At 48.4% G+C, this 15,374-nt stretch overlaps 1 protein-coding gene across 2 annotated transcripts in view; it reads left to right on the top strand.

Annotated features, from left to right (window-relative positions):
* Positions 1 to 3,691: 3,691 nt before the first annotated feature.
* Positions 3,692 to 15,374, top strand: part of LOC145350923 (uncharacterized) — a 25,421-nt gene continuing 13,738 nt past the window's right edge. The window contains exons 1-3 of one of the 2 annotated variants that reach the window (XM_080200403.1): positions 3,692 to 4,017; positions 7,344 to 7,439; positions 14,184 to 14,318. In XM_080200403.1, coding sequence (XP_080056529.1) covers positions 3,960 to 4,017; positions 7,344 to 7,439; positions 14,184 to 14,318 — 289 coding nt within the window. In that variant the 5' untranslated portion in view covers positions 3,692 to 3,959. Of the gene's footprint in view, positions 4,018 to 7,343; positions 7,446 to 14,183; positions 14,319 to 15,374 lie in introns of both variants that reach the window. The other variant, XM_080200394.1, reaches the window with a different exon arrangement.

Genomic DNA, 15,374 nt, shown 5'->3' with positions numbered 1-15,374 from the left:
TCATGGGTCAGAGAAATCATTAATTGGTGTTGGACAGTGAATCTCCGAGAGCCAAGATTTCACTGTCCCTTATGGTATATTCACAGTTAGCACTGGGTTCAGGGTTCGCACTGGGTTCAGGGTTCGCACTGGGTTCAGGGTTCGCACTGGGTTCAGGGTTCGCACTGGGGTCAGGGTTCGCACTGGGGTCAGGGTTCGCACTGGGGTCTGGGTTCGCTCTGGGGTCAGGGTTCACACGGCGTTCAGGGTTAACACTGGGGTCAGGATTAACACTGGTTTCTGGGTTCATACTGGGTTCAGGGTTTGCACTGGGTTCTGGGTTCACACTGGGGTCGGTTCACACAGCATTCAGGTTTAAAACTGGGTTCAGGATTCGCACTGGGTTCAACGTTTGCACTGGGTTCAGAGTTCGCACTGGGTTCAGGGTCCACAGTGGGCCCAGGGTTTGCACTGGTCCAGGGTTCGCTCTGGGGTCAGGGTTCACACTGTACTCAGGATTAATACTGGGTTCAGGGTTCACACTGTGTTCAGGGCTTGCACTGCATTTAGTGTTCACATCGGGATCAGGGTTCGCACTGGGTTCAGGGTTCACTGTATGCCTATTAGCACTGGTTAGGGTGTAATGTTGCAGTGGTGATGCTGGAATTACTGGGATATGTTCCCAAGCTCCCAATACACTAAAAATTCAGGACAATGACTCCAATTCAACTTCTTTTCGAATAGGTATAGAGGGGATGTCAGGGGTAAGTTTTTCACTCAGAGGGTGGTGAGTGAGTGGAATCGGCTGCTGTCGGTGGTGGTAGAGGCGAACTCGCTGGGGTCTTTTAAGAGACTTCTGGATGAGTACATGGGATTTAATGGGATTGAGGGTTATAGATAGGCCTGGTAGGTAGGGATATGATCAGTGCAACTTGTGGGCCGAAGGGCCTGTTTGTGCTGTCATGTTCTATGTTCTATATTTTCTCAACTCATTCATCTTGACAGTAATTAACTGCAGTTTTGCAAACTTGGAACAGGAAGGGTTTCCTCTGAAAATTGGAAACAAAAGTTGTTGGTGAGGTTTGTAACTCAGTCCAAAGACAAACCGGATTTCCAATGAGAGAGACCCGAGGAGAAACTCTGCCTCATTCCCTGTGACGTTGTTTGCAGTTTCTCTCACAGACAATGTCCTCCTACAGAGATTACTGGCCTATCCTAAAACCAGTGAGAAGTCTCACAACCCCAGGTTAAAGTCCAACAGGTTTATTTGGCAGTAAACACCACCAGCTTTCGGAACGCTGTTCCTTCATCAGGTGAGTGGGGAGTTCTAACACCCTAAAATCAACAGCGATGCAGAGACTATTTCCTCGGGTGGATGTAGCTGTTACTAAGGGGCATAATTATAAGGTTCATGGTGGGAGATATAGGGGGGATGTCCGAGGTAGATTCTTCACTCAGAGAGTGGTTGGAGTGTGGAATACACTGCCCGCTGTGATAGTGGAGTCGGACACTTTAGGAACTTTCAAGCGGTTATTGGATAGGCACATGGAGCACTCCAGAATGATAGGGAGGGGAATAGCTTAATCTTGGGTTCGGACATAGCTCGGCACAACATCGAGGGCCGAAGGGCCTGTACTGTGCTGTAATGTTCTATGATTGGCTCAGTTAATGGATTACAGGCAGGTAATTCTAGTCAAATGGCGAATCACCTTCATTGCTGAAGAGACCAGTTCAATATCTGCAGAGCAGTGTGGATTGTGAATGTCTCCATTGGGAAGATGCAGCGTGTCTGCCATAAACACTCACTTCGGAAAGCTTGGAAAAGGGTCTTCCAGTCACAGTGGGAGAGACGATGAACGATGGGGTGTTCTCGGCAGCTGTGGGAATATTGAAGTTGGTTGTACATAAAACAGAGTGAGCATCAGTAACCCCTGACCTGCTCCTGTGAAAGAACAGCTCATCCTGTTTGTGCAGAGTTCAGAAAGCTGCCAGTTTAAAATAGTTACAGGTTGTAATCCTCAACCTGCTCTCCAACCCAGAATTCACAAACAGTCTGTCACAACAATCTCCAGCCTTGTGGTGGATTAGATTCCCCTCACTGAACTCCCATGACTAATTATTCCTTCGTTGACTGGATTAACTAAATAAACAACTGATTTATTTTCCAGGGAACTCGATAAATACAAGTGAAACTTGCCAAAAGATCCCTCCTTTATTCAGACACAAATATTCTCAAAGCCTCAGTGTCAGTGGGTAACAGTCTCCCCCTAGAGTCAAAACATTCTGGGATTAAACTTCACTCAATCACAAACATCCAGAACAACTCATAATGCACTAATGTCAGGACTGTACACTCCCTCAGCACTGACCCTCTGACAGTGCGGCACTCCCTCAGCACTGACCCTCTGACAGTGCGGCACTCCCTCAGCACTGACCCTCTGACAGTGCGGCACTCCCTCAGCACTGACCCTCTGACAGTGCGGCGCTCCCTCAGCACTGACCCTCTGACAGTGCCGCGCTCCCTCAGCACTGACCCTCTGACAGTGCGGCGCTCCCTCAGCACTGACCCTCTGACAGTGCGGCGCTCCCTCAGCACTGACCCTCTGACAGTGCCGCGCTCCCTCAGCACTGACCCTCTGACAGTGCGGCACTCCCTCAGCACTGACCCTCTGACACTGCGGCACTCCCTCAGCACTGACCCTCTGACAGTGCGGCACTCCCTCAGCACTGACCCTCTGACAGTGTGGCACTCCCTCAGCACTGACCCTCTGACAGTGCGGCACTCCCTCAGCACTGACCCTCTGACAGTGCGGCACTCCCTCAGCACTGACCCTCTGACAGTGCGGCACTCCCTCAGCACTGACCCTCTGACAGTGGGACACTCCCTCAGCACTGACCCTCTGACAGTGCGGCACTCCCTCAGCACTGACCCTCTGACAGTGCGGCACTCCCTCAGCACTGACCCTCTGACACTGCGGCACTCCCTCAGCACTGACCCTCTGACACTGCGGCACTCCCTCAGCACTGACCCTCTGACAGTGTGGCACTCCCTCAGCACTGACCCTCTGACAGTGTGGCACTCCCTCAGCACTGACCCTCTGACAGTGCGGCACTCCCTCAGCACTGACCCTCTGACAGTGCGGCACTCCCTCAGCACTGACCCTCTGACAGTGTGGCACTCCCTCAGCACTGACCCTCTGACAGTGTGGCACTCCCTCAGCACTGACCCTCTGACAGTGCGGCACTCCCTCAGCACTGACCCTCTGACAGTGCGGCACTCCCTCAGCACTGCACTGGAACTTGGGTGATGTGCTGAAATCTCTGGAGGTGAATGAAATGCAGTAATTAAGTTATCTCTCTGTTCAGCTGGAAAGGATGATTCAGTTTATTTGGTCTATTGGAAAAGCTCTGTGTGGTTTGAAAATGAATGTCCAACGTTGTTCTCAGGGACGGTGATTGGAGCCAGATCCACTCATCCTGTAATTCTCTGGATGGAGAGTGCCCAGCCTGGATATTTCCCATCTCATTAGGGCCCAGACATGGTGCATAACTCCAAAAAGCAGGGACTAATTGCTCCAGACAAGAAGGCAATTGACGTGAGAGTGAGTTTTGTTCATTCAGCACAGCTGATGTGTTTGGGTTTATTGTGGACTTGGGGCAGTTGATGTGAAGTGAAAGGGGGGACCCTCGGAGCGGGACAGTGACAGGAGAATCCTGACTGCCGGAGCTTCACTGGATTGGGAGCTGGTTCTCTCCATCCCTGTCGATTGGCTGTAAACCATTTATATAAAATTTTCCTCTTGGCTGAGTTCCAGTTGGTTTGTGCAGATTTCCTGCTGCTACGTATCAGAGGAAGCTCCAAAATAACAAGGAGTATTCCCTGTTGGTTTAATCCTTTCCCCCCACTCAGCCCGCTGTACTTTGCCGGATAAGAATGAAAATCGCCAGTGTTTGAGATCCCTGGGTGAAGAGGCTGGAAGATGGAACCCTGGGCCGTGACCCTCCTTTCACTATTGTACTTCTTCCACATGTCAGTCGGTAAGAAAGATTTTCCATTTCTTTCTTCTGTTCCCTTTGAGGAGCAGGAACGTGAGGAGTGATTTGGAGGGGAGGTTGGAGGCTGCTCTGTCAGTGTTTTATGCTGAGGCTTTTCCCCAGATAATAATCAGCTGGTGGGATGACCACCTTTACCCCGGGACAGTGAGTTACCCACAAGGCAGCGAATGTTGGAGAGACTGGTTTCACGGTGAGGGATCTGCTCCTTGGCAAGTATTTAAACTGGAGTCTCAGTGTCCCTCAGTATTCTCACAACCAGATTCAAAACATTCAGCTGTAGCTGTAGCTGTTTGCTCCGATCCGATGGACATTTCCAGTTGTCCATAAGATCATAAAACATAGGAGCAGAATGAGGCCACTCGGCCCATCAAGTCTCTCCACCATTCAATCACGGCTGATCTTTATCTCATCCCCATTCTCCTGCCTTTTCCCCCAATCCCCTTATTAATCAGGAACCGATCTATCTCTGTCTTAAAGACACTCAGTGACCCGGCCTCCATAACCTTCTGCGGCAAAGAGTTCCACAGAGTCCCCACTCTCTGGCTGAAGAAATTCCTCCCCATCTCTGTTTTAAAGGATCATCCCTTTATCCTGAGGTTGTGCCCTCTCTGGTTCTAGTTTTTCCCACTAGTGGAAACATCCTCTCCATGTCCACTCTATCCAGGCCTCGCAGTATCCTGTAAGTTTCAATAACATCCCCCCCATTGAGTACTCCAATGAGTACAGACATTGGGCGGTGTCAGGGTGGCTGTGACATCACCTATCGTGGGAAATAAACGTCCCAGAGTTTTGCAGACATTTTCTGTCCAGCACAAATAGATATTCTGTGCTGCTGCAAACGTGGAGAATTGAGAATGGGATCATCCCAACAGGGAGGCTAATTTCTGGGAATATTGGTTCCCAGATTGGGAGAGTAACAAGTTGTCAAATTAGTTCCAATTGAAGAATCCAGCTTCCCTGTAAGATCTGCAGATATTCGGCTAGGAGGTGAATCACACATTGATTGGAACCTTGTCTACGATACAGAGCGAGAGGATAAAGATGCCACCAATCACAGAGCCTTTCTCAGCGATGGGAGATTAGGAAACAGCATCAGTGCTGAGTCACAGGTTCAAATCCCACTTGATAAACTCGGAAACAAAACCTAGACTGATATTTTAGAGCATTACTGACGGAGCGCTGCACTGTCAGAGGGTCAGTACTGAGGGAGTGCCGCACTGTCAGAGGGTCAGTGCTGAGGGAGTGCCGCACTGTCAGAGGGTCAGTGTTGAGGGAGTGCCGCACTGTCAGGGGGTCAGTGCTGAGGGAGTGCCACACTGTCAGAGGGTCAGTGCTGAGGGAGTGCCGCACTGTCAGAGGGTCAGTGCTGAGGGAGTGCCGCACTGTCAGAGGGTCAGTACTGAGGGAGTGCCGCACTGTCAGAGGGTCAGTACTGAGGGAGTGCCGCACTGTCAGAGGGTCAGTGCTGAGGGAGTGCCGCACTGTCAGAGGGTCAGTGCTGAGGGAGTGCCGCACTGACAGAGGGTCAGTACTGAGGGAGTGCCGCACTGTCAGAGGGTCAGTGCTGAGGGAGTGCCGCACTGTCAGAGGGTCAGTGCTGAGGGAGTGCCGCACTGTCAGAGGGTCAGTGCTGAGGGAGTGCCGCACTGTCAGAGGGTCAGTGCTGAGGGAGCGCCGCACTGTCAGAGGGTCAGTGCTGAGGGAGCGCCGCACTGTCAGAGGGTCAGTACTGAGGGAGTGCCGCACTGTCAGAGGGTCAGTGCTGAGGGAGTGCTGCACTGTCAGAGGGTCAGTACTGAGGGAGCGCCGCACTGTCAGAGGGTCAGTGCTGAGGGAGCGTCGCACTGTCAGAGGGTCAGTACTGAGGGAGCGCCGCACTGTCAGAGGGTCAGTACTGAGGGAGTGCCGCACTGTCAGAGGGTCAGTACTGAGGGAGTGCCGCACTGTCAGAGGGTCAGTACTGAGGGAGTGCCGCACTGTCAGAGGGTCAGTACTGAGGGAGTGCTGCACTGTGAGGGGTGCAATATGAAACCCACACCCTCTCTGCTCTCTCAGAACTCTGTCATCTCTCCTACTTTTCCAGTAAATTTACTGGATGAGATCCTCTCTCCGTCCTCTCCAAGATTTCCTCATCATTCCTGAAGTGTGGAACCTTACACAGAGCCCGAGCTGAACCCTAACCACAGTTTCATCCGGGGTTTGCATGTCTCCCTTCTGTTTTATTTAATGTCTGTGTTTCTAAAGCTTCCATTGGTGTATCCTTTTGGAGTTCAGCTCCTGGGAAATGCTTGTGTCTGGATTGCTGACACATCTGGAGGATTCCAATATTGATATCTCTGATTATTTGAAACCTTCACCATGTGTTGCAGACTGGACCCTCTGTTCAGTTCTCAATCTCCAGCCTCCCCGGAGTGGATTTGTTTGATTGTGGTTTGTATTAATGTACAGCAAAGTCTAGTGTCTGTGCTGAGATAGACATAACAGGGAAAATAGCTCCCCACTCTGAACTCAAAGTTCTGATTTTAGTTGATCAAAGGGGAACATTTATCCACCCACAAGATGTTTACATTAAATTTCATCCAAAATATATTTGTCCCCCTTTGTCTGAGGAGGTGATGGAATTCCAGCTGAGCCTCCTCCCCCATCCTGTCACCTCCCCTTTAAGGACAGCACGGTGGCGCAGTGAGTAGCACAACTACCTCACAGTGCCAGGGACCTGGGTTCGATTCCCGGCTCGGGTCACTGTCTGTGCGGAGTCTGCACTTCCTCCCCGTGTCTGCGTGGGTTTCCTCTGGTTGGACGTGCCGGTTAGGGTGCAGTGGCCGTGCTAAGTTCTCCCTCGGTGTAACCCCAACAGGCGCCAGAGTGTGGGCGACTAAGGGGTTTTCACAGTAACTTCATTGCAGTGTTAATGTAAGCCTACTTGTGACATTAATAAATAAACTTTACTGATTAGTAACCACTGGACAAAGTCAGTAATTGGCTGTAAAAACAGAGTGGAAATGAGGGGAGGGAGATAATGTTGGGAGTTGTTGAGATTTAGACAGTGCTACCTGATAGGGCGGTGGAAGCAAATTCAATAATAACTGTCCTGAAATGGAAACATTTACCGTCTAGAGACCAATCAGGAGAACGAAATGGATAATTGTTTCAAAGGGCTAGTATAGACATGTTGGACTGAATGGCTTCCTGTGGTGCTGTATCTGTCTATGATTCTGTTTTTTTCCCTGCATTCAAAGAGGCAGCAGGATGTTAAACAGTTACTGGACATTCAGACAAGCGCTGACATGGAATACTTTATCCTGCAGGAGGATACACGGAATCATCCACATCACCAACACACACAACATCATCGGAAGCTGGGACCGGCAGTTTAATTTCTGATTCTGGGATCACAACACGCGGTAATGGTCAGTAATCAATGTGCAGAGAGGAAGACAAGTAACTAATTACCTGGTCAGCATTGGTTAACAAGCTATAACTCTGATAACAGGCAGCTTAGTGACACAGTGGTGAACTCTGCTGCCTCACAGCACCAGAGACCCCGGTTCCATTCCAGCCCTGGGAATTTACATGTTCTCCCCATGTCTGTGTGGGTTTCCTCTGGGTGCTCCAATTTCCTCCCACTGTCCAAAGACGTTTGGGTTAGATGGATTGACCATGCTATATCGCCCCTTAATGTCAGCGGGACTAGCTTGGGTAAATGAATGGGTTGTGGTTGGTGCAGATGGGCTGAATGGCCTCCTTCTGCACTGTAGGGATTCTATGAACATGTCCATGAATGATCTCCACAGATGAGCTGGAAAGAGACTGGCCCAGACTTTCCCACCCAGGCTCTGGGGATGCAGAGACAGGGAGTGAGAGGCAGTTCCTACCTCTCTGGACCCATACCTTAAAAACTGATGGCCTGCCATTCAAATGTTCATTTTGGGGTTTGGACTGGCTGAGAAGGTTGGGCCCACTGACCCTGGAGGTTGTGTAGAGATTGCTGGGGGCTATACAGGAAACCTGGTTAGGAAGGCCCATCTCTGTGAATTTACACTTTAGAACATTGAACATTACAGCGCACTACAGGCCCTTCAGCCCTCAATGTTGCACCGACCTGTAAAACCAATCTAAAACCCATCTAACCTACACTATTCCAATATCATCCATATATTTATCCAATGAGCATTTAAATGCTCTTAATGTTGGCGAATCCACAACTGTTACAGGCAGGGCATTCCACACCCTTACTACTCTCTGAGTAAAGAACCTACTTCTGACATCTGTCCTATATCTATCACTCTTCAATTTAAAGCTATGTCCCCTCGTGTTAGCCATCTTCATCCGAGGAAAAAAGCTCTCACTGTCCACCCTATCTAATCCTCTGATCATCTTGTATGCCTCTATTAGGTCACCTCTTAACCTTCTTCTCTCTAATGAAAACAACCTCAAGTCCCTCAGCCTTTCCTCATAAGACCTTCCCACCATACCAGGCAACATCCTGGTAAACCTCCTCTGCACCCTTTCCAATGCCTCCACATCTTTCTTATAATGCGGCGACCAGAACTGTACGCAATACTCCAAGTGCGGCCGCACCAGAGTTTTGTACAGTTGCAACATGATCTCACGGCTCCAAAACTCAATCCCTCTACCAATAAAAGCTAACACACCGTACGCCTTCTTAACAACTCTATCAACCTGGGTGCCAACTTTCAGGGATGTATGCACATGTACCCCGAGATCTCTCTGCTCATCCACACTACCAAGTATCTTACCATCAGCCCAGTATTCTGTATTCCTGTTACTCCTTCCAAAGTGAATCACCTCACACTTTTCCGCATTAAACTCCATTTTCCACCTCTCAGCCCAGTTCTTAGGCTTATCTATGTCCCTCTGTAACCTGCAACATCCTTCCGCATTGTCCACAGCTCCTCCTACTTTAGTGTCATCCCAAAAATTTACTAACCCTTCCTTCTACGCCCTCATCCAGGTCATTTATAAAAATGACAAACAGCAGTGGCCCCAAAACAGATCCCTGTGGTTCACCACTAGTAACTGAACTCCAGAATGAACATTTCCCATCAACCACCACCCTCTGTCTTCTATCAGCTCGCCAATTTCTGATCCAAACCACTAAATCACTCTCAATCCCAAGACCCCATATCTTCTGCAATAGCTTACTATGGGGAACCTTATCAAACACTTTACTGAAATCCATATACACCACATCAACTGCTTTACCCTTATCCACCTCTTTGGTCACCTTCTCAAAGAACTCAATAAGGATTATGAGGCATGGCCTACCCTTCACAAAACCGTGTTGACTATCCCTAATCAATTTATTTCTCTCTAGATGATTATAAATCCTATCTCTTATAATCCTTTCCAAAACTTTGCCCACAACAGAAGTAAGGCTCACTGGTCTATAATTACCAGGGTTGTCTGTATTCCCCTTCTTGAACAAGGGGACAGCATTTGCTATTCTCCAGTCTTCTGGCACGATTCCTGTAGACACTGACGACCTAAAGATCAAAGCCAAAAGCTCTGCAATCTCCTCCCTGGCCTTCCAGAGAATCCTAGGATAAATCCCATCCAGCCCAGGGGACTTACCTATTTTCACACTTTCCAGAATTGCTAACACACCCTCCTTATGAACCTCAATCCTGTCTAGTCTAATAGTCTGTATCTCAGTGTTTTCCTCGACAACATTGTCTTTTTCCTGTGTGAATACTGATGAAAAATATTCATTTAGCGCCTCTCCTATCTTTTCAGACTCCACGCACAACTTCCCACTACTGCCCTTGACTGTCCCTAATCTTATCCTAGTCATTCTTTTATTCAATAAGAACATAAGAACATAAGAAATAGGAGCAGGAGTAGGCCATCTGGCCCTTCGAGCCTGCCCCGCCATTCAATAAGATCATGGCTGATCTGTCGTGGCTCAGTTCCACTTTCCCGCCCTCTCCCCATAACCCTTAATCCCCTCTCTTATCAAAAACCCATCAACCCGCTTCTTAAAAATATTTAGCGAGGCAGCCTCCACCACTTCAACGGGCAGAGAATTCCAGAGATTCACCACCCTTTGAGTGAAGAAGTTCCTCCTCAACTCCGTTCTGAACCGCCCCCCCTTTATCTTGAGGCTGTGCCCCCTAGTCCTACTGTCTTTTTTGAGTGGGAAGAGTCTCTCCACCTCTATCCTATCCATCCCATTCATCATCTTATACGTCTCAATGAGATCTCCCCTCATTCTTCTAAACTCTAACGAGTACAAGCCTAGTTTATTCAGCCTCTCCTCATAGCTCAACCCCCTCAACTCCGGTATCAGCCTAGTAAACCTCCTCTGCACTCCCTCCAAGGCCAAAATATCCTTGCGCAGGTGCGGCGCCCAAAACTGCACACAGTACTCCAGCTGCGGCCTCACCAATGCCCTATACAGCTGCAGCAAGACCTCCCTACTTTTATATTCAATCCCCCTCGCTATGAAGGCCAGCATCCCATTCGCCTTCCTGACCACCTGCTGCACCTGCAGGCTGGGTTTTTGCGACTCATGCACAAGGACCCCGAGGTCCATCTGCACTGTCGCCTGCTGCAGTTTTTCGCCACGTAAGTAATAGTCCTTCCTACCATTCTTCCTACCAAAGTGGACCACCTCACACTTGCCAACATTAAATTCCATTTGCCATTTCCTGGCCCATTCGCCCAGCCTATCTAGATCCTTCTGCAGACTCTCCACACCCTCCGCACAATTTGCCTTTCCCCCAATCTTGGTGTCATCAGCAAATTTCGACACCCTACACTCGGTTCCCTCCTCCAGATCATCTATATAAATGGTAAATAGCTGAGGCCCCAGCACCAACCCCTGGGGCACCCCACTAGTCACCAACCGCCAATCCGAATAGCACCCATTGACCCCCACTCTCTGCCTCCTATTTGACAACCAATCCTCTATCCACGCTAACACCCTACCCCCAACTCCATGTCCTCTGACCTTCTGCAGTAACCTCTTGTGAGGCACTTTGTCAAACGCCTTCTGAAAATCCAGAAAGACCACATCCACCGGCTCTCCTCTATCCACCGCCCTAGACACATCCTCATAGAACTCCAGTAAATTTGTCAGACACGACTTCCCTTTAATGAAACCGTGTTGCGTCTGTCCTATCAAGTAATTCCCTTCAAGATGCCTCGCAATTTCCTCCTTAATGACGGATTCTAACATTTTACCTACCACAGACGTTAAACTAACCGGCCTATAATTCCCCGCCTTTTGCCTGGCACCCTTCTTAAACAACGGCGTAACATTAGCCGTTTTCCAATCTTCCGGCACTTCCCAGGAATCCAGCGACGTCTGGAAAATAACCACCAAGGCATCCACTATAACCTCCGCCATTTCTTTATTCCTGACATACCTATAGAAAGCTTTAGGGTTTTCCTTGATCCTACCTGCCAAAGACTTCTCATGTCCCCTCCTGGCTCTTCTTAACTCTCTCTTTAGGTCCTTCCCGGCTAATTTCTAACTCTCAAGTATCCTAACTGAGCCTTCATGTCTCACCTTGACATAAGTCTCCTTCTTACTCTTTACAAGCGATTCAACTTCTTTAGTAAACCACACTTCCCTCACTCGACCACTTCCTCCCTGCCTGACAGGTACGTACTTATCAAGGACACGCGGTAGCTGTTCCTTGAACAAGCTCCACACTTCAACTGTGCCCATCCCCTGCAGTTTCCTTCCACATCCTATGCATCCTAAATCTTGCCTAATCGCATTATAATTTCCTTTCCCCCAGCTATAATTCTTGCCCTGCGGTATATACCTATCCCTCTCCATTGCTAAAGTAAACGTAACCGAATTGTGGTCACTATCACCAAAGTGCTCACCGACCTCCAAATCTAACACCTGGCCTGGTTCATTAGCTGGTACCAAATCCAATGTGGCTTTGCCTCTTGTTGGCCTATCTACATACTGTGTCAGGAAACCCTCCTGCACATATTTAACAAAAACTGACCCATCTAAAGTACTCAAACTACAGCATTTCCAGTCAATATTTGTAAAGTTAAAATCCCCCATAACAACTACCTTGTTACTTTCACTCTTATCCAGAGTCATCTCTGCAATCCTTTCTTCTACATCTGTGGAACTTTTCGGAGGCCTATAGAAAACTCCCAACAGGGTGACCTCCTTTCCTATTTCTAACCTCAGTCCATACTACCTCAATAGATGAGTCCTCATCAAATGCCCTTTCTGCCCCCGTAATACTGCCCTTGACTAACAATGCCTCACCTCTCCCTCTTTTACCACCTTCCCTGATCTTACCAAAACATTTAAACCTCGGAACCTGCAACAACGATTTCTGTCCCTGCCCTATCCATGTCTTTGAAATGGCCACAACATCGAAGTCTCAGGTGCCAACCCTTGCTGCAAGTTCACCCACCTTATTCCGGATGCTCCTGGCATTGAAGTAAACACACTTCAAACCACCTTCCTGCCTGCCGGTACACTCCTGCGACCTTGAAACCTTATTGACCTCACTACTCTCAACCTTCTGTACACTGGAGCTACAATTCAGGTTCCCATCCCCCTGCTGAATTAGTTCCAACCCTCCTGAAGAACATTAGCAAATTCCCCCCCAGGATATTGGTGCCCCTCTGGTTCAGGTGAAGATTATCCCATTTGCAGAGGTCCCACCTACCCCAGGATGAGCCCCAGTTATCCAGGTATCTGAATCCCTCCCTCCTGCACCATCCCTGTAGCCATGTGTTCAACTGCTCTCTCTCTCCCTATTCCTCGCCTTGCTAGCACGTGGCACGGGTAAATAATAACTCTTTGTTTTAGCTCTAAGCTTCCACCCTAACTCCCTGAATTTCTGCCTTACATCCCCATCCCTTTTCCTACCTATATCTTTGGTGCCTATGGGGATCATGACTTGGGGTTGATCCCCTCTCCCCCTTAAAGATCCCAAAAACACGATCCAAAACATCACAGACCCCAGCATCTGGGAAGCCACACGCCAACCGCGATTCTCTCTCGTTCCCACAGAATCTCCTATCTGTCCCCCTGACTATGGAGTCCCCAATGACTAATGCTTTACTCCTCTCCCCGCTCCCCTTCTGAGCAACAGGGACAGACTCTGTGCCAGAAACCTGTACCCCAGGGCTTACCCTTGGTGAGTTCCCCCCACCCCCCCCACAACAGTATCCAAAACGATATACTCGTTATACAGAGGAATGGCCACAGGGGATCACAGCACTGACTGCTTCTTATCCTTTCTAACAGTCACCCAAGTACCCTCATTTCTAGGAGTAACTACCTCCCTGTAGCTTTCTTCTATAACTGTCTCTGCCTCCTGACTGATCCTGAGTTCATCCAGTTCCAGTTCCAGCTCCAGCTCCAGCTCCCTAACACGGACTTCAAGGAGCTGGAATTGGGGGCATTTCCTGCTCAGCGGGGACACTAATGGTGTCCCTCACCTCAAACATCCCACAGGAGGAACATTGCATTGCCATCCCTGCTAACTTCCCTTACTGAGAAGTGAAAGAGAAAAGAAGAAAAGAAAAAGCTTTACCTGCTCTCACACCAAGTCTTTTTTTTAGGTTAGAGGAGGGGAGAGGGTGGGAGACTCTACACGTACTGTTTCTCAAGTTTCCTCCCTGTTCAAATTTATTGGTCAAAAACAAAAAACCTTCCCAGGTTTCCCTAGGGCCTCTGTCTGAGAGTCTGGTGGAGACAGATTCACACAGCGAGTGGTTAGGATCTGGAATGTACTGTCTGAGAGTGTGGTGGAGACAGATTCGCACAGCGAGTGGTTAGGATCTGGAATGTACTGTCTGAGAGTGTGGTGGAGACAGATTCACACAGTGAGTGGTTAGGGTCTGGAATGCACTGTCTGAGAGTGTGGTGGAGACAGATTCACACAGTGAGTGGTTAGGGTCTGGAATGCACTGTCTGAGAGTGTGGTGGAGACAGATTCACACAGTGAGTGGTCAGGGTCTGGAATGCACTGTCTGAGAGTGTGGTGGAGACAGATTCACACAGTGAGTGGTTAGGATCTAACAGGCTCCCATTAATTTGTTTATTGGAAATTTTTGTTGAAGTAACTACATTAAGTTGAAGGTAAAGATCTTAAACATTGCAGCGAGTGTTGGCACTAAACTATTCTGTACCACAGGAGGAATAATTGATTCACAACCAGAATATCCAACAAGCTCAGAACTTCCACCTTCTGCTTCACCAACTCTATCCGATAGTCCGGGAACAGTTTCCAATTCCACAAGCCGCTCACTGACTGAAACATCCATCACTGGTAAGATCTTTCCATCTGATTCCGGAGCTGGAATATTGCCAATTACTGAGACATTTGCCTCTTGTACTCATCAGGACTCAAAGTAAAAACACCAAATTTCAAACAATCACTGCAGGAGGAAAGAGATGGTGATTGGTTAGCAACTTTACTGTGATTGGTCAAAAGGCACGGTAATTGGTTGGAAAGTTGACTGATTGGCCACAGTGGGGAAAGCAACGGGGCCTTTAGACCCCCCAGCTCCCGGGTAATTCAGAAAAGGCAGAAGACTTGGCCGTATTTCTTTTATTGGCAGTGAATGTGTCTCTATATATGAATGTGTTCACATCTTCCAACAAGTGTTAATGAGTTCTGTTTGGAGTTTTACTGTTTATTTGAAATTGGTTAAGTGTAGTTATTAACACACTCGGGATTGTTTAGTAAGTGCTGCTCGGTAGTGTAAGGTCTGTGCTCTGCATGTTACAAATAACCACAAGAACATACTGTTTGATTGGGCTGTGTGACCTATGTACATGAAATATACACTGGGTTAGATAGAATATATGACACCAAAACAGGCCATTCAGCCCAAGCAGTTCAGGCTGGCATTTAAGTTCTTCTCAAACTTTATCCTAGCTTTCTTCATCTACCCTCATAACCCCCCCATTCCCTTTTTTCTAATAACCTTGTCCAACTTTTCTAGGCTATTCACTTCAGCCACTCCCCATGGGAGTGAGTCCCACATTCTCCCCACTCCCTGTGGGAACGAGTCCCACATTCTCCCCACTCCCTGTGGGAGCAAGTTCCACTCACTCTAACTTAATAACAGGAAGGGTAGACAAGGGAAAGGTAGTAGATGTAATATATTTAGATTTTCAATCAGTCCACTATAAGATGCTGCACATCATGGCTTCATGATAAAATGAAATAGAAACAACTTCTGGAAACACTTAGCCAGGTCTGACTGTCTGTGGAGCGAGAGACAGAGGCTAAGATTTGTAATGAATTTCTGAAGAAGAGTCACGTGGAAATGTGAATTCTGTTTCTCTCTCCACTCAGTTTGAGGGGTAATTAGAAATG

This window comes from Carcharhinus amblyrhynchos, chromosome 1 (genome assembly GCF_965287045.1).
Source record: "Carcharhinus amblyrhynchos chromosome 1, sCarAmb.v2.hapA, whole genome shotgun sequence".
NCBI lineage: Eukaryota > Metazoa > Chordata > Chondrichthyes > Carcharhiniformes > Carcharhinidae > Carcharhinus > Carcharhinus amblyrhynchos.
The sequence above is the reverse complement of the archived record's forward strand: the minus strand, read 5'-3'. Positions and strand labels throughout refer to the sequence as shown.